This window comes from Megascapheus bottae, chromosome 16, assembly GCF_031878675.1.
Source record: "Megascapheus bottae isolate mThoBot1 chromosome 16, mThoBot2.hap1, whole genome shotgun sequence".
NCBI classification, from domain to species: domain Eukaryota; kingdom Metazoa; phylum Chordata; class Mammalia; order Rodentia; family Geomyidae; genus Megascapheus; species Megascapheus bottae.
The window spans coordinates 21,076,329-21,095,172 of record NC_143524.1 but is presented as its reverse complement, the minus strand read 5'-3'; the positions used below and the strand labels follow the sequence as shown (position 1 = coordinate 21,095,172).

Sequence of the window (18,844 nt, the reverse complement as noted above, 5' to 3'; positions counted from 1 at the left end):
GATTCTCCTATGTCGACCTCCTGAGTAGCTAGGATTAAGGCACAAGCCACTGGCACCGGCTCTTCCTCACCTTTCTAAATGTGAACTCGATCAGCCACAGCTTTGAGGGCCAGCTGTCACTTTCCAACTGTGTGACCTTGAGCAAGCTCTTCCACTTCTTTGCACCTCTAATGCATAATCTCTCCAAGAGGGGCAATGATACAGCCACACCCCCAGCCCCGGGCTGCACTCTGAAGCTCAGTGAGTGGAGAAGCACCCAGAACTGGCGCGGGCCACCTCCCTGGGGTGTAGTAAAGCCACTGGGGGCCTGCTGGGTTCTTGTGCTGTAGATCCACATTCATTTCTGGTAGTTCTAAATGGAACATGACATGGACCAGACTCTTGGGACTTCAATGTGTCCTGTCCTGTTCCTGGAGCTCCTATTACTAGTTCCCAAGGCCACAACCTGGCTGGCAAAGCTCCATGTCTGGGACTCCTGCTCTATTCCTGCATCACTGGAGCCTCTTATACATCCCCACAACTACTGCAGGGTTTCATAAACCCAGGGTGCCTGGTTCCAGTGATCTTGACCATGCCCACAAGTAGCTAGATGCAAACTAAATGACCACGGGGAGGGGGAGGAAGCCAGCAGGTTTAGATGGTGACTCAGTGAGGACTGTGTGATCTCAACTGCCTCCTGAGTAAAGCAAGTCCCTGAACCCTCTACCCTCATTGCCTCTGGGCCTCAGACCTTTCCTGAAGGCTCAGTCCCCACTCCCCCCTCCAGCCTGGGGACATACTGCTGCCACTCTGTGGAAAGGCTGTCTCAGCTGCCCTGACTGGCACTGCCATATCCTATCAGTTCAAGGCCTACAGCCCAAAGCCCTGAGCTTGCCTATCTATAGTCAGGAAGGACTCCTAAGGCTTCGTGCCTGGCCAGTGGCTGGGGTTTGATGCTTGGGGAGGGGAGAAGGTGCTGCTGGCACCAGCCCTTCCTGATGGCACTGGGGTAAGCGCACGCCGTACCAGACAGCTGTGAAGATGCAGGTTTGGGGGTAGGAGACCTGGATGGGAATGCTTACTTGCCAGGAACTCAGTCTCAGACAACGGTCCACATGCTATGTGTTTCCTTCATGTCTGCCTGAGGCTGTTGGCCTCTAGACATCCTCAGAGGTATTTCCCAGAGAGCACAGTGTAGGATTATGATCAGTGCAGTGACCCCTTAAGCTCAGAGGGCCAGGCCAAGAGTGGGCTGGGCAGAGGGGCTTCCCTGGGAGAAGGGTTGGGGTGCCAAGGCCCACCCACCTGAAAAATGTGGTACTTCATGTCACTGATCTCAATGGTTTTGCTGCTGTCCCCATCGTGTTCCGATTTATTGGTCATTAGCGTCTTGAATCTAGAGCAAAAGAGACAAGGCGGAGGTGGAATGTGACTTATGCTCTATTCCTGTGTGACATCAACACGATCCATCACCCTGTGACTGGGACAGGATACTTTAAAAATGAATGCTGTCTTCCCCAAATAACTCTGGGCAGGTGACATTTTACATCATCCTGGACTGTCCCCACCCACACAGGCCTGACGCCAGGTCCTATTCCTCATTCCAGAACGTTTATGTCTTTAATGATCAGAAGCAGTCACTGAGAAGCCAGAGCAGGTGCTCAAGAGTCCTCGCTGCCCTTGCTGTGCCCTGTGTCCACGTGTACTGTCTGGGCCTTGAGGTCCCCACCTGTGTGTCTCTGGGGGACTGAGACTGTTCCCCACAGTTGCCTACCTGTTAGAAGCGGTCACCAGTAGGACTTTATGTGCATAAAACAGCTTCCCCTCCACAAGGAAGGATACGTCTGACATCTCCTTGTTGTTCAGAAAGTGGGGATCTGTGGACAGGCAGAGATGGGGAAGTGGCTGAGGGCTCTACTTCCAAGAGTTTGGGATGCAGGACTCAGGGGTGAGGAACAGAGAAATGGACGCCTTGGCACTTGCAAATGGGAAAAGAAGGCAGAGGGTCAGGAGAAAGACAAAGGGGAGTTTGGGGACCCGGGTGGGGGTTTATGGGGTGGAGAGGGGGGGAGACTGGCCTCACCTAGCCTGGCAGGCAGGGTTTTCCGGATTTCTGGGATGCTGGGGATGGGGCTGCTACCATAGCAGTGTGTGAAGATGGCGGCCAGCTGTTGGATGACGGAGTCATTCTGTGAGGAGAGGCAGAGAAAGCCTTCAGTGCATCTCCCAGTCTTTTGTTTACAGCTAGAGAGGCATGGGCTAATTTCAAAAGTCCAGACCAGGATTAGAGCAGCGGCTGTCTTTTGTTCTTGCTGGATCTGGCTCGGGAAGAGAGAGGCCTATTCTCTAAATAGCTGTTTTGGCTGGGCTCCAGACCAACAGACCCACGGCCTCTGCCCCCTACAGCTGGGCGTGTGTGCACCTAGGTGTTGTGGAGGGCTGCCTGTGTCTGTCCACGTGTGGGGCTGCCCACAGGTGTCAAGCCATGTGTCCAGGCCAGGGTCAGGGTGAGGGTGGTGGCCTCCCTGAACTTGGGCCGGGGCTGCAGGCCCACATTCACCTTGCTGGTCTTGAGAATGTCGAACATGAGCTGCAAGCCCTCAGTCACGAGCTCCTCGTTGTACTCCTCCTCCTTGATGGAGCTGAAGTCTCGCAGGAGACTCTGCACCACCGAGTACCTGGACTGGGAGAAGGAGGTCCGCAGGGACTCTATCCAGATGTGCAGCTTCCAGGGGACGCCTGGCCCAGGGAAGGGGGAGAAGGGATGTCAGTAACCCCACAAAGTTTTAGCCACAGGCCACAGGATGCCCCCACCCCACTGGAGAGAGCTGTCCCAACATTCCATGCTGCATGACCATCGCTGTGGAGCTGAGAGCCACGGAGCCACAGGACAAAAGCCTCAATTCATTGCTGGGCTGGAGGACAGGCAGGCAGAGGAGTGCCAGACGAGAGGGACTGGCTTTGGCCACAGGCAGTGCAGCCACATGCTAAAAATGGGCAGCCGAGGTTGGGGAGTTTCTTGTTCTCTTGCTGCATCCACAAGTGGCCTTGAGTACCCAGAAACTAAAGGGAACTCCACAACACATATCTTGTCCCCCCACCCCATCCTGGATAGGAACCTGAAACAAAACTGGGCCCTATGACCAGGGGTTCCCAGAATCCCTCTGTGTGTGTCAGCTCACATCCAGGGCATGTAATGACTACCAGCTTCCCAGGTGTGTCAATGGGGCCATGGAGTCATTTCAAGCTGCTGGGGGGAAACTGATGACAAAGCCAGGTATATTCCTGGTAATGACAGTGATGACTTGTGTGATTCCCTAGCTGGAGTGTGGATGTAAAAAACCCGGGCCACAATGGAGAAGGCCATATCTGCCTTGTAGGTTTCTTGGCTGTAGGTAGGAGGTTGTTCACATTTTATAGCAGAGGCTGACTTGTTTCTCTGGTGGCCCAGCCCTGAGGGGCTGTGCCTTTGGCCTGTGACAAACAACACTGTTGTCACAGACTCAGGGGTTCCCAGGAGACAGCAGGGAACCCATTTGTGCCCATTCTCGCTGCCCCGCTGAAGAGTCAACCCGTGAAGTGAGGTGGGAAATGAGACGGAGAGATTCCACAAGGTACGGATAACAGGATCTGCCCTCAAGTTTGTCCCAGACGTTTCTCTGAAGGTACAAAAAAAAAAAGTCCACGGACTTGCAGATCTAAGGAGGAGGAGGAGGTTGGTTATTGACTCATTGTACATGAATCTGTGGGGGTTCTGCAGAAGACCCAGAATGCTCCACAGCCCCGGGCTACCACCTGAGAGTCAGCTTGAGGACAAAGACCAAGGATGGTGACTTCAAGATGTGTCACTACTGAGGACTGTCTCAAGCCTGGGGTATCTCTGGCCATGTCACGAGGCAGTCATGTCCTGTACCCAGCTGTCCCATGGTCTCAATCTACCCTGTGGGTCCTTGACCCTCTCTGGCTTGCAGAGGAGAGATTGTGACATAGGGTGTGTGTGTGTGTGTGTGTGTGTGTGTGTGTGTGTGTGTGTGTGTGTGTGTGTGTGTGTGTGTGTGTATGTGACTGTGAAGTCTCACCCAGGGCCCTCAGCTCCATGGTAATGTCCACGTAGCCGTGCTCCGCACTATAGTACATGGCCTCTTGCAGGGCCTTGGTGCGGGTCCGGCTCAGCCGCACGGGCCCCTCGCCACCACTGCCCTGGCTCGATGTGTCGCTTTCCTCTACTCCCTCCGCCAGGATCTCCTCCAGGGACAGCACATCTGCTTTGGCCTGCTGTGGCTGAGTCAGGAGCTTCCTTAGGACATTCCTGAGGACCAAGAGATTAAGGAGGATGAGGCCTGGGGTCGCCAGGACAGGCAGACAGTGCCCGCCGGAGCTGCCTCACAGTGTCCCGTGGCTCAGATAGGTTGCTGCAGGAACTGGAGGGCTCAAGGGGGCTGTTTTCTCCTTCCTAGTCTGGTGGGCCAGAATTCCCAAGGGCCTCCATGTCCAGACACCCAGAGGAGACAGGGCCGGGGGCAAGGGCCCACTTGCTGTCTTGGCATTACTGAGGAATCAGGCTTCAGGGTGAGTAGGCTCTGGCCCTCTGGCTTTTCTACCTCTGGGAGCCTCAACTGCTGTGTGTCCTTAGGAGAGGGCTGCTGCCCAGGCGCTCGCTGCACTCAGAGCTGCACACCTGCCATTCCTGAACCGCAGCAGTCCCTGTGGCCCCCTCCCATGCTGATAGGGGGAAACGGGGCTGCTTGCTACGGACGACTTGTTTCTAGCACGGCACTGGGCCGCAGACTGGGAGGCCCTACAGTAGACATGGGGTGCTGCGCCTCTCTCAAGGCCACACTGGGACAACCTCAGGAACTTCTTGTTGCATTCGATGGCTTGTGGCTCTGGGATGACAGCAGTTAAGCAGAACCCAGGGCCGTCTCCAGCTCCGTCCCTGGGGTTTTACATAGTAGCTAGTTTAGGCCAGCCAGCAGCACATGAAGGCGGCCTGGCCCAATGCCTATCTCTAGAATCCCATTGTCTCATGAGACGATTAGAAGAGGGGGAACAAGTTGGGGAGAGGCCACAGAGGGGCGAACATAGCCACAGTGGGGCAGGCAGAGAGTCCTGTGGGCAGTGGGCTTGGGTGAGTGAGTGTGGGGCATAGGGATGGAGCGAGGTCTTCAGGAGTGAGAAGGTGAGTATGGCGCTGAGAAGAGTTTCTGGACAATAAGTCATCGTCCTTCATGCTAGCCCTGCTTTTCTGGACCCTGCTCTGCCCTCTAGTAACCTCTTCTCAGTTCCCTCTGCTCCCCCAGCACTGCCTAATGGTCCTGTGTTCATCTGCTGCTTCCCTGTCACCATGGTGGGCAGGTCCACCATCTGCTCCTGGAGTCACGTGTGGCTTCCTACAGAGCCACCAGGAGTCTCTTCACAAGCCAGCCACGTGCTGCGGTGAAACCCCTGGGGTGCTCCAAGGTCCCCACAGACTCTGGAGCACTAGCACTGGACACACAGGGAGGTGGGCTTGATGGAGCCCTGGCATCTGCTGTGGCAGGCTGGGACTGGCGTCCAAGGCCCTGTCCCAGGCTGGGGACTGTCTGGACTCAGATACCAGGCTGTAATAACAGCCTGTCGCCCATGTCGACAGGCCCCCATGCTGGCGGGGGCCCTCACAGGCTCTGGCCTTTGAAAAGCCCCTTGTGCTTCTGTTAGGAACAGATGAATCAAGACTGCTTGAGCTCGTTCCACAGTCACACAGGGCAGGCCTCCTGAGGCAGGTACCTGTGGCCGTGGGCAGCTGAGTGGCTGAAGCAGTTCATGTCCTCGTGGAGGGAGGAGGCCATGCCACTGGCTTCGAGCATGCTGAGGAGGGGGTCGGCACCTCGGCTCAGTAACAGGCTGACAAGCTCGTAGTTCCCTGAAAGCAAAGGGGAAGAAGTGGAGGTCAGACGGAGGTCGGACGGATGTCGATGGAGGAAGAAGCCTGGCTGTGTCGCTCAGGAGGAAGGGCTCCTGGCTTCGTTGAACACTTCCTGGGAATCAGGCTCAGAAGTGACAGCAATGGCAATGGCAGAGCTGTGGGAAGTGCTCAGGGTCCCAGGAAGGGGGTCTCAGGGGTCCCTAAAGGAGGCATGTAGCCCAATGTCCAGTAGATGACCTAGCTGAGAGGCCTTTGTTAGGGCAGCGGTGGGTGAACCTACCAGCCGCAGAGGCCAGCTGCAGGGGCGTCTCCGCGAAGCTGTCCTCACCACTGTTCACCGCCGACCCCTCCACATGGGCACCAGCGTCCAGCAGCAACTGGGGAAGAGGGGAAAGAACAGCACTTAGCACAGCAGCGAGTGGCTAAGACGGGCCTGCGTCTCCCCAGACACACGACCAGACCAGGACATGGCTCACACTGGCAGCCAAGAAACCAGCACTTGCAAATTCCTGTTTACTCTGAGAGCTTAACGTTTCTAGAACCTTTTTAATGTCACTCTTGTGGTTGTGGACCAAACCTCTAAGCTACGCTGACTTCTGAGCTCTTTGCTCACCATCTTACCCCACCCCCCAATTAGCTTCAGTGACCTGTAGAACTCAGCAGATGGGCCAGAGAGTGCCATCTGCAATGCAGGGGTGGACAAGGCCCCCAGCAGCAGTCAGAAAGAGTCTGGCACTTCTCTCTGAGCCTGTGTTTCCACTTGAAGACAGGACTGATGGTCTTGCCATTTTGCTGAGATTACATGAAACAATTCCCAATATACCATGGACTCAATCACCAGAGGAGGGTTCCTTATTAAAGACATTCAGCAGCTTTAAGAAGAGGCAGGGCTGTCGGGGACAGCAAGTGGCCTCTCCTCATGCCAGAAAGGCCAGGCTTTGCCAGAGGACAGTCAAGCAGAGTAACAGATACCAAGCGGCTATAGCTGGGCCTGGCTCCACCTTGGTGGCAGGGGTGGTGTCTGCATTCTGCTCTAGAGGGAGCCACCTTCAGCCCAGCCTGGCTCCCTGGAGACAAGGTAAAAGGAGCCCAGGTGACCTGGCAGCTCCTCTGTGGGGTGTGGGGCATGGAAGACAGCTGGCTACTGGTTTCAGTCAGAAACCAGTTGGTCTTTACCACCTGCACCAGTGCCGACACTTTATGGAGGTGGAGGATTGCCGGGCAGGAGAAACTGGGCTCCCAGCCAGCCCAGCCCAGAGCCTAGCCCACAGGCCTGACTACACTGAGGATGGAACTCTGAGCAGGCAGTAACTGCAGAGCAGGCAAGATGCAGCAGTGTGCTGGGCAATGGCCATGGACAAACTCCTTACCATAGCCAGGCTGTACTGACAGCCATACCCTTGTCCTCAGAGGCAGACAATGCACGAACTCCAGGAAGTGTGTGTGTGTGTGTGTGTGTGTGTGTGTGTGTGTGTGTGTGTGAGAGAGAGAGAGTGGTCTGAGGACCTAGGATCTAAGAGACACAAGGGAAGCTGCTCTGCCCACAACTTAAATTCAAATAATACACCCCACCCCCATCGTGCTGGCCATAGCTACCTAGGCTGAGGTGGGGAATGAAACTGCCCAGCTCAACAGGGAAGCAGAGTTTCCTTGTCCTTTCTCAGGAACTGGGAAGAGAGGAGATCAAGCTTATTGAGGAGGAAAGGAGGAACCAGGAAGGATGCTATGATAGAGGGACAGACTGGTGATGGGATCCATAAGGAAGCAGATTGAAGAGTCAGAAAGAAAGGGGAAGTTTAGAAAACCAAGCCCCAAGCTTGGGGCCCAGCCCACCTGGGTCTGTGGGGAGCTAGCTGTACATCCGGCAGAGCTTACCTGAACTACAGAGATGTGTCCGTGCAGGACAGCAAATGTCAGTGAGGTCCAGTGCCTGCTGTCGGGGTGGATGGAGGGGTGTCTGGGAGAGTTGCTCGGAACCTGGAAAACACAAGTCATCACTATTTCCTGGGTAGGTGACATCCCTGAACCAAGAACACTGGGACTTTAGATAAGCAGATTCTCTTGCAGGGATAGTGAACAGGAGTCAACTCACGTGTTTTCAACATTCAGTAGGTAATGTCTGCCTGGAGCACTACAGAATGGGCTCAAGAGAAAAGGCTATTCTATTACTAATGTCTACCTTGGGCAAAAGGTGGTAGAAATGCTTCTGTCTCAAGAGAGAGAGGTAGAAGTAGTTGAGGATGATAGGAATGATTGGGGATTAGAATTCTTCTAACCATCCCTAACTTTTAGCTGCGATCTCTGTTATCTTGTATTTTTAAGTCTTCTGAGACACATCTGCCCAGTTGTCCAAAACCCTGCACTCAGGTTGGCTACCGGAGACCTTGAGGGTGGGGTCTCTCACTGGGCTAGGTCCTGAAAGCGGGCCTCTGGGCTTACTCAACTGAAAGCAGCCCTCTGGGCTTGCTCACCTGGAGGTCCAAGTTTGCTCCGGCATCAATCAGCATCTGGACCATGGCTTCATCCCCAGCAGCACAGGCATACATCAGTGGTGTCATACCCTGCGTGAATCCAAGGCAGTTACTAAGCTGTCTGCAGCAGAATGCAACACCAAGTATCCCATGGGCCTCTCTGGGTGGCGCTCCCCTCCACCCCCCAGCTTCCAACAGCACGTGAGTTCGGTCCTCATAGAGTAAAGAGCACAAAGGGGCATTTCCACAGCATCATGATGGCAGAGGGGCAAAAAGCACACGCCCTACAGCCAGACCAGGGAGCAAAATCCAAAGGAGCGGTGAACCTTGGGTGTGGTCCTGTTCCTCACCTTTACAGGGAAACAACAGTGCATACCTCACGGGCTTGTTGAGAGTATGTATCAGTGCTTAGAACCTTCGGCACTAACCTAGCACTTAATCTCACCTTAATTTAAGAGCTCAGTAAGTAACAACACGGCCACTGCTGGTTTGTATGTCAAACTGCCACATTCCAACCCAGCCAACAGGAAATCAAACAGGTGACTGACAGGCAGTACGCCATTTAATCACTGTGCTAGTCTTGGAGTGTGGGAGGGGACTTGTATAGTTATGCGGAATAGGAAAAGGGAGTGAACTGCCCAGGATCATACAAACAGCCACGGCTGACCTCCAGCTAGACCTCCAGGTCCGTGTGAACTGGGAGCTGTGCTTTGAGGCATCATGTGGAGAAGCATGTGACCAATATCTGAGCAGTCTGGGGCTTTTCTGGAAGCTGTACCCCTCTTTAGGGGGGCAGTTAATGGGCCGGCTCTCTAGCTGGGCGTATTCCCGTGACCAGTCACAGCAAAGGCTGTGGAGGGAAGCGTGTACTGCACAGTTGGGTCCTGGCAAGCATTTGTCTGGAGCCCTGTGATCTTATTTATTAGGTTATTTGCGTGTGTGTGTGTGTGTGTGTGTGTGTGTGTGTGTGTAGATAAGATCTCTTTAACTCATAAATCCTTGCCTCATGCCAAGAGTTAAAAAAATGGCCTGAGATTCATCGTAGGGCCAGAGAGCTCTTTAACCACATGCTGGCCTGCACATGTCGAGGTTTAGGAAACAAGAGGACCGTGCGGTCCCCAAAAGCCAATGGCAACCTCATGGAAATTTGGCTCTGTTTCACACACCACCCCCCCCCTCCTTGCACATTCTTGACTTTTTTTTCTCTGCACATGTGTGCACAATTCAGAGTGTAAAACCAGGCTGAGAGCCGGAGAGCAGAAACCACGGTTTGTGCGCGCTCATGTCTGTGTGTGTGTGTGTGTGTGCATGTGTGTGTATGTGCGCGTGTGCATGTGAGTGTGTGTACGCGCACGCTGTTTCCTTCCCCACTCCAGGCACACAGAGTCTAAAGAGGCTCATACACAGACACCAGGGTAGTCACTCTCTTATTAACAACAATGTGACAACAACAATAATCACACAGACAGCAAAAACTCGAGAGAACCGGGACTGGGCATTTACAAGATGCCCAAGGGATATTCTCCCTAGAGCACTGTCACCCTGTCTTAGAGACCAGGAAACTCAGGCTCCTCAGGGAGGCAGCTATAGGTGCCGAATCAGACCCTCTTCCGTCAGCAGCACACACCTTCTGGCTTCTACTCTATGCTCCCAAAGGATGAGGACCACCCCAGCATGAGGCTCCTGCAGAGTCCCCACATCTGCTGTGCTAGCCAAGCCCGTTGTGCCTGTGACCACGCTCGTGGATCTGCCTCACGTGCATGGAGGAGGCTCTATGCTCCTGCTGTACCTCACTCACCCCTGTCCTCCTGTCTTCCTTACAACCTTGGTTCCAACCCCTCCAGAGGTGGCTGTGCTACCCTTAAAGCCTGCCTGGGCCCCAGCCTTTCTGCGGTGCCCTGCTTTCCATGTGTCACATTGTCATCTCATCTGACACCCTTGCTTAACCTTTTATGTTGCTTAACTTTCCCTGCGTTTCTGTGTGGTCTTCTGAACTGCACCATGCCATTATGTACACAAAGTCAGCTCCCTAAACAGTGCCGAATAAACAAATGGGATATTTCACAGTGGTTTAGAGCCAGAGTCGGATTGCCTGGATGCTTCTAATCCAGTCTGTGTTTCTGACTCACTGTGGCTTTTTAGGTTGAAGCAATCTCTCTACCTCAGTCTCCTCATCTGTAAAATATATGTGTTTGTGGTGGTGGTGGGGGGATTATAGTATTATACCACAAGAGTGCTGATAAAATTAAATGCATAATTTATGTGAAGGACTTAGGGTAACAGTAATAGGATCAAAGGAAGCCTGGAACTCAGAAATGCTAGATAAATGGGTGCCTGCCTGTAATCCTAGCTACTCAGGAGGCTGAGATCTCAGGATCATGGTTCAAAGCCAGCCCAGGTACTTAAGTCTATGAGACTCTTATCTCCAACGAATCAGCCCTCCAGCCTGCTGGGCTCTGCTGGCTGTGCCTATAATCCTAGCTTAGGAGATGAGATCTGAGAATCACAGTCCATAGGCTAGCCTGGGTAGACAAATTTAGGAGATACTTATCTTCAGTTAATCAGCAAAAGCTAAGACTGGATGTGTGGTTCAAGTGAAAGAGGACTAGCCAAGAGTGAAAAAAAAAAAAAGAATCCGCATAACCAAGGTTGTCTAAGGGTGTTGGCGAATTTCCCACTGACATTCCATGTGGAACAGGAGGCATTGTCTCTCAGAAGCACAGAGCTAAGCCAGTCTCCATTTAGAATGCAGGGCATAATGCCCCCAACCCTAGCAACTGTGAACTTCTTAGTCTGGTCCTAAGCCTGGCCTTGCAGAGCTCTCAGAAATTACCTGGTCATCCACGGTATTCACCCCGTCTGGGCCCAAGGCCTCAATGGCCTGGCTGATGAGGTCCGTCCTCCCGCAGTTGAGCATGCGGAAGCCCAGGTCCTGGTTGAATCTTTCGGTGGCGGCTCGGGCGTCCAGCCTCCGGAAGGAACTGAAGCAGCACTCAGGTCTGCCCAGGAGAGAGCAGGAGGGGTAAGCATGACTGAGACACATGATACAGCTGGCCAGGCTGACATGTGAATTGGAGTTGAAAGGGTAGGGGAACAATAGGGAAGTAAATTCAGATGACTGTCCTTATCTGAAGAACACATACTTGAACTTCTCTACACAAGACTTTACAACTGTCAGTGACAGTGACCTTTCAGGGCCTAACCTGAGGCACAACCTGGGCTGGGCCTACGGCCCAGTGCTGGACTGTTCCCTACCACTTGTATAGAACAAGTTGCCTTCAGCCCACAAAGTAGTCCTTGAGACAAAATCTAGTTTGTGTCTCTTTTTCGGGTTTCCTGATAAGGCCTGGCAGTACAAAAAATATGGCTGGGCAAGTCTAGAATTCCACCAGGAGCCAATACAACCTGCCAAGGAGAGCTACAGAGAAAACTCCTATGCTCCCAGGGCAAACAGGTGGCCAGTCATAGGCCGTTTTGGCCTGAGTTCTTGGTTGGCCCAAAGTATTAGAGACATGGTTCTGGCATGTGCCATACAGACAGCTGAGACACAAGTGGTGTTTGGGCAGAGATGAAAAGAAAAGAGAAGTTAAAACCTGGGTGAGAGCAAGGGAAGGCGTCATTGTCCAAAAAGAAATGCACTCATTACCTGACTTACAGAATTATAACCTCTCTGTTCATTACCTTTCTAATAACAAAAAGTGTTTCGTAAAAGAGGAGAGACCAAGCCCTCACTAGCTAGAGACCTGCAGAGAGGAGGGCTTGCGCCCTGAAAGCAACGAAGAGTGGCATGACTGTAAGGGCCACAGGGACCCGGATGACAATTCAGATGCAGTTAATCTGTTGGCTGAATGTCTGGGAGCAGCTACTGTCCCTCCCTGACCCGCACTCCCTTCATCTGTAATATGGGTGTTCAAGTCCCTTCTCCCAACTTATCACTCGTCTGACAAGGAAGGGCTCATCCTCGGCCCTGCCTCCAGAAATATGCTCCAAGCCACAGCGGCAATTACAGGAAGAGAGAGTCACTTCCACCCTTCCCCAACACCAGTGTCACACTCTGTGTTCTCTGACCCAAATCCAAACATGCATCTGCTTGGTGGAGTGGACACTGAGCATGAGTCCTGCAGGCAACAAAGGCCTACAACAGATCGGATCCCAAACTCAGCCCTGGCATGTGTGGAGGAGCCTCGGAGCGGCCCTCCCTGTCCCTGGCCACTGGAGGAAGGGCAGGGAGTGGCCAGAGGCTGGACATGAGAGTGAACCCTCCTTCCTTTCCACTCCTTACTTGAGCTGTCGGGGCTCGCAGTCCAGGCCGGGCAGCAGCAGCCGGGCTGCCTGCCGGATGTCCCCGCTGTCCACCGTGAGGCTGCGGCGGTGCTCGGCGTAGGTGATGGCCACGCGCATCCATTCCATCAGCGGCGGCAGCAGCATGAAGGGCCTGTGGAGTGGCACACGGGGTCAGGCCCGAGGAGGGGGGCACTCCCTGAAGGGCGGGAGGGGGCCCCTGCAGCACATTTGGCTTTGGGCCCTCCAAAGTGGCAAAAGTGGGTCACTGCCACGTACAGCTGGGACTCAGGGACTCGGTCCCCCTCCCCGCAAAGGTTCACACACAATGTGAGGCTTTCCTTTCTGCCAGGCACCAAGCTCAGCTTCACAACTTGCACCTGTCACCTCATTGCTCCGGACAAGCACTCCTGAGCCTGCCCCCTCCACCTGCAGTGAGGGTGACACCTGTTCCCCCGGGTGTCCCACCTTATCCGGCCGGATAAGGTGACACACACCATGCTGGCTGTGTGCAGTAGTCAGGCATTGCTTCCTTGCTTACAGCCCAGGCTGAGATGTCCCTACAATTGCCAGGCTAGTGCGATGACAAGAGGCAAGAAGAGGCTACCACCAGGAGCTTTGGCTGAAGGCTACAGGGGGGTACCTTTCAAAGGCACCCTGTTTGCCACCAGGGGGCGCCATTCACCATGGCTGTGACAGAGTCCCCTGGCATAGGGTTTCCCCCCCCAGCCCCACTCCCCATCCCATTCAGCTTGTGTGTGTGTGTGTGGGGGGGCAGGGTTCCCACAAACTAGTGAGGAAGGTTTGTCCTGTCCCCTGCCAACTCTAGCAAGACCCTGGGGGTGAAATGGGGAGGACTTGTCCATCTCAAGGCCTCAGCTGACAGTCTTCGGTTTCAGGACTTAAAGGACAGGGTCAGCCTGCTCTGCTGAGCTTGAATATTGATTTTCCCCTCCCCCACAGGCCACAGGGAGAAGGAGGCCCTGGAACCCCGCCCTTCACGGCTGTTTTCTCTGATGACAGCCCAAGACCAAACCCTCCAACATGGCCTGTGTTCCTGGCCTCTCCCTCCCAAGGCCTCATCCTTCCTAAACAATCCAGGGAGTGGGAACCAGGTCTGGGCAGGCGGCCAGGCCCCATCCACACTCCACTTCCTCTCATACCCTGGGCTCTGGAGCACCAGTCTGTGCTGTCACCAGCACCATGCTCCCAACACACAGCTCCAACCTGGCGACAGACAAGAGGAGACACTGTCATCAACTTCCTCACAAGCTAGCTGTGGGCCCACACTGGAGACTTTGTGACTTATCTCAGGTCTTCAAAAGCTTTAGGCCATATTCACAGTTTTAAGAGTCTCTCTTTGAGGGTGAATGGTGTTTTCCATTAAGAAAAATTAAATAAGAACAAGGTTAGATGTGACCTTGAAGATGATTCTTGGGAAAAGTTATTCTGAAGTTCTAGTCCCATTCTTGCAGAAAACACATCTGAGTTTGTATCACTTCACTGGTTCCAAAAAATACTGAAGTACGTACTCTGTGTGTGTGTGTGTGTGTGTGTGTGTGGCCAAACACCATTAAAGCCCCTCTCTATTCCTGGTCTTCAAGGGCCCTCAGAGCCTCGGCTGGCTGCCTCCAGCTCTGACCACCAGCCTTCAAGGCGCTCCAGCCACCACAGAACTCATGAGAATCATCCATTTTCACCTCTGTTTGTTGTGATCCTATTTATTACTCTTCAAGGCTCAGTGCCATCGCCACCTCTTTCCAAAAAGCTTTCCCTGTCCCTAGATCCTCTGAATTCTCTTTCAGCATGGAGTGTGTCCCTCCTTCCTGCCTAGCCTACCAGTTCTAGGGACAAGAGTGATAGCGTTCTCATGTGTGTGTTGGGACAGGGACCTGACCCAGCAGGTTTGAGGGGTGAGTGAAAGTGTGGATGAACACCAGCCCCTGAGGTAACACATCAGCCTTTTCAGTTATGCATCACGTTACAGTTCTGCTCCCCAAAGAATGCTATTTCATTTTCACAGCCAGTGTTGACGCCTGAGAGTGAGAAGCTGGAACTTATGGGGGAACTTGTGTCGTCTAAGAAGGAAAAAACCACTCATGAATGATCCTTCCCTTTCTATAAATGCACATTTGAATTCCTCTGAATTTTTAAAAATTGTATAATTCTCACAATGCAAATCTGGAGGGTAAGCTCAGAGAGAGATTTCTATCTGTCCCTCTTATCCAAGGAAGAGGCTTTAGTTCAACCAGTAGTGATGGTGACTGATGTAAAGAAAAAAAATATTTTAGGTTGCCATTCTTCCTTGTTGTGACTAATAGCCAAGACAAAATGCTAAGTGTGGCTACTAAGCCTCTAAATGGGTATCTCTCAGTTGTACCAGGGGAAAATTAAGAGAGAACATGGGAGATTCATTCTCTGTTTCATGCCTGTCAGAACTCAACACATGTGAAAATGGGGAGGGAGAGACCGGGGAAGACTTGCAGGGAACTGACACATTTACCCTCCGCTGAATCATCTTGGTTAGTGTGGAAAGTGGAAAACTACACTTCCCAGACTCCTTTGCAGCTGAGGTTCTGGATGCAAATTAGGCGTCACCATTAAGAAACTGCTTAAGAACCTGCAACTGAACACAGGGCCCAGGCTACCTTTGTGTCCACTTGATTTTTGCTAACAAACTAGGTCTTGAAGGCATGAAGTGTCCCAGCCCCTCAATATTCCAGTGTTTGTTTTCTACTTTAAATTTTTCCCCCTGTACCTATACTGGAGCTTGAACTCTGCCTGGACAATGTCCCTTAGATTTTGTTCAATGCTTGTGTTCCACCACTTGATCCACAGCTCTACTTTTGGTTTTTCGGTGGTTAATTGGAAATAAGAACTTTGACAGACTGTCCTGCCTCCAAGCCTGGCTTCAAATTGTGATCCTTAGATTTCGGCCTTCTTAGTAGTTTGGATTACAGGCGTGAGCCACTAGCATTCAACTTCAGAAATGACTTCTTCATTCTAGCTTTCATTCCAAATCTTGTCTGCAACAACGTATGCTCAAACAGAGTTCTAGGGACTGTTCCTGGGGGCAATACACTTAATAGGTGAGTACTGTGTTCTCAAAGTCTTTCTGGTGGTTTGGCCTAGCATCTATTCCTTAAGCTCTTTCATAATCCTATTAGTACCTTCTTCCCTATCTAAGTTCCTTCCTGTTCAAAATACCTAAGTTTCCTGAGTGGAACACTGATTATTTCAGAACTCTAGAGAATCCCTCGACCTCTATGTCCAAACAAGCCCTGCCTACCCTCACACCAACCTCTTCAGCCTTCCTCCTTGGTTTAGCCACCTCCCTGGCCTGTGTTTTTGAAAGTCAATAATCTATGGGTTCTCTCAGCAGCATGCTCCATATGGGCTGTGAGTTCCAGGCATGTGGCATGCTGAGAAGAACTGGACCTTCTGGAAAATCCCTATGAAAACCCCCGCCTGGTGTGTTATCGTCTCTGGAGTGGAAGGGCCCAGAGGAGAGAGGCATGCATCTCCCTCAGGGGCTCTCTGCTTTGCTCCCTTCCAAAGAAAGCCATTTTCTGCTTCTTGCCTCTCCTCTAGTCTGAGCTTGGCTATGAGCCTCCCTTTCCATGCTGAAATAAACATGTGCGTGGGGTCAGGGCCTGAGTTGGGATACAGGAGAGCCTCTGTCTTCTGCCTGTGACTTTCCTCTTGGTGGGCTCTTATGACAGCCTCTCAGTGGCCATTCTCAGTTGTGCCTGTGCCCCTACCCCTTTTATACTCCTAAGACTTATCATGGCCTTCAAAGACTTTGTTAGTGTGTGAGAGCCTATCTATATTGATTATTTCACACACTGAAAATAAGAAAATGCTGGCATGCATGATTACACAAGCTCACACCCCATTAGCTATTAGGGTGACACCATCACAGGTCACACAGTCTCTGGAAAATTCCCCTAGATATCTGTGAGAAAGATGAGAGTGAAAAACATAAACAGTATCTTACGAAAGCACCCTGGGGGACTCCGGGAAAGAGTCTGAGATCTCAGATGTCCTAGGACCACACTTCGGGGATTTCTGCATACGGATTTGATAGCAGGTCCTTAATAATACTGCTGAGGGCTAGCAGGGGCTGGACTCTGTCCCTGGTGGCATGAGACCTGGTGAACCCCTCAAGATGGCGTGTAGCTTGCATGTACCCTCTGACCCAAGGAACTTTATTTTCTTCCCTGCAGAATCCTCACAGGAAGAAAGTTCTAATTTTTTTTTACTCCAACTGAAGTGGCTCTGAAACCCTGGGCCAATCAATACCCTCTTGGGACTATTTTTCTATTAGAAAGGGGTGTGAGTTCTTGGTTTCTACAATCTTGCCACGGTGAAAACTCTTCTGCTCTTAGACAAGACTCCACACAGCAGCAGCTGCACAGAGACTCTGTGCCTGGCTTGCAAGGGAATTTCCCAGCATCGATGTACTCCCGGAGAATTACACTGTGATGGAGCAGGCTGCCTGTCTGATCTCTCCTAGCCTTGGTGTTGCCTCAAAAGCAAAATGGGTTTAAATCATCTTCAAAGAAGGCTGGGGGCGTGTACGGTAGAGCTCAGCACAGTCTGTGGAACACAGTGCACGCTCTGTAAGTATTAATGAGGATCACAAGTTTAGCATCTGTTGATAGAGAAAACATGAAATAGCCCAAAAGGCCATAGGAATGGGTGGGGAGGGGCAATTAAATGCCTCAGCTCTAGTCTCTTATAGGCCAGCCAACTCTCCCCGCCTTCTTCCCAGTAGCAAGTATAAACACGTACAGCCTGTGCCCAAGGCACGCTGCTCAGCTGCTCACCACCGCTGTGGCCCAGCTCGTAAAACAGAGAAAACAAAAGCAACCCCTACATGGAGGGGAGCAGCAAGCTTTCTGATGCACAGTTTGGCAGAGAAGGAATTTGCAGAGAGGAGAGGAATGATGGCAAGGCGTGTTCATGGGTCATGAACAGAATATGGCCGCGGGGCATCGGGTGAGGGCAACAATGCATACACTCTGGGTTCTTCAGGTATTGAACCTTAATGTCAACCTCACTCCACACCGATAAATCTGATGACCACTGTGACTAAACCCCCTAAAAGGGCCATTGGCTTCCTGGTGACATTTGTCTTTGTGGACTAACTAGCAGTAAAAATGGTTGTATTTATCGCTCACTGTGAAAGGAGGACATGGAAATCAGACTGGCTAAGGGCCTCAGACAAGATCACACAGCCAGATCCAGCAGCCACTGTGGGATTTCTCTTTCTTCATTTAAACAAATCCTATCAGTGAATGAGGCAGAACCATTCCCAGGGCCTCATCAGGACCCTCAACAGAGCTTAAGACTGCAAATCCACTTTTCATCCTTTAAAAAAAAATGGAGAATAAACTTCTTAAGATCTTGCTTTTAAGAGGTCCCTGCAGCTTGGAAAACAAAATAAACCCTACCCTACTCTATAAGCGTACAGTTTATTAGCACTACAGTCCTGTAAGCAGTGCCTAACAACATGAACAGGAAACGCCTCCATATTCAGCTTAAAGCAAACTCTGTTCTTTCTCGACGTGGGTAGGGGCTTTGGAGTGAGAATCAGGTTGGCAGATGGGCAGATGGCCTGAACTGGAGGCTGTGTGACCGTCACTCAGACAGGAGAAAGTTGCATGCTCTGTTTTCAACCTGGCTTGTGGACTGCCTGTGCCCGGCACTTTTGTCCCTGTCTGAATTCTCATGGGAGGAACTGGGCCCACTGGATGTGCTCACTGGCTGGGAAGGGCGAGGAGAAGTCGGAGCTCAGTCTGGAATAAATGGGCCACAATTCCAACTCCCCTTCGCTGTCAGCACAGACATTCCGAGTGTGGGCCTGGCTTCCCAGGCTGGGAGTACTGGAGGAGGGGGCACTTTATGCCCTGTGATATTTCCCCATCAGCCCCTGAGCACAGCCCCCAACCACTTCTGAGTCTCCTCCAAGTCCAGGAGAGGAGGAGCCTGAGAACCACAGATGAGCAGATGAGATGGAGGGAGGGGCTGTCACACTCCGCTCTGAATTCCTCTGCCAGTTCTGTCCACCTTCAGAGGGAGGCTGAGCCAAACTCCAAGGTTGTGTGGGGTCACCTCCCCCTGAATTTCCCCATCCCACAGATCTTGCTGTTAAACACACTATTCTCACACCCCTTTACCTTGCTGCCATGGCTGCCTGGGAAGC

At 52.3% G+C, this 18,844-nt stretch overlaps 1 protein-coding gene across 1 annotated transcript in view; it reads right to left on the bottom strand.

The window, feature by feature from the left end:
- Positions 1–18,844, bottom strand: part of Abtb2 (ankyrin repeat and BTB domain containing 2) — a 157,638-nt gene that overhangs the window by 5,377 nt on the left and 133,417 nt on the right. Inside the window, exons 4-14 of the mRNA XM_090347897.1 lie at positions 12,638–12,790; positions 11,189–11,354; positions 8,356–8,445; positions 7,760–7,861; positions 6,165–6,261; positions 5,746–5,881; positions 4,059–4,288; positions 2,540–2,718; positions 2,063–2,168; positions 1,754–1,856; positions 1,285–1,375 (exon numbers count right to left, since the gene is read on the bottom strand). Coding sequence (XP_090204023.1) covers positions 1,285–1,375; positions 1,754–1,856; positions 2,063–2,168; positions 2,540–2,718; positions 4,059–4,288; positions 5,746–5,881; positions 6,165–6,261; positions 7,760–7,861; positions 8,356–8,445; positions 11,189–11,354; positions 12,638–12,790 — 1,453 coding nt within the window. The remainder of the gene's footprint in view (positions 1–1,284; positions 1,376–1,753; positions 1,857–2,062; positions 2,169–2,539; positions 2,719–4,058; positions 4,289–5,745; positions 5,882–6,164; positions 6,262–7,759; positions 7,862–8,355; positions 8,446–11,188; positions 11,355–12,637; positions 12,791–18,844) is intronic.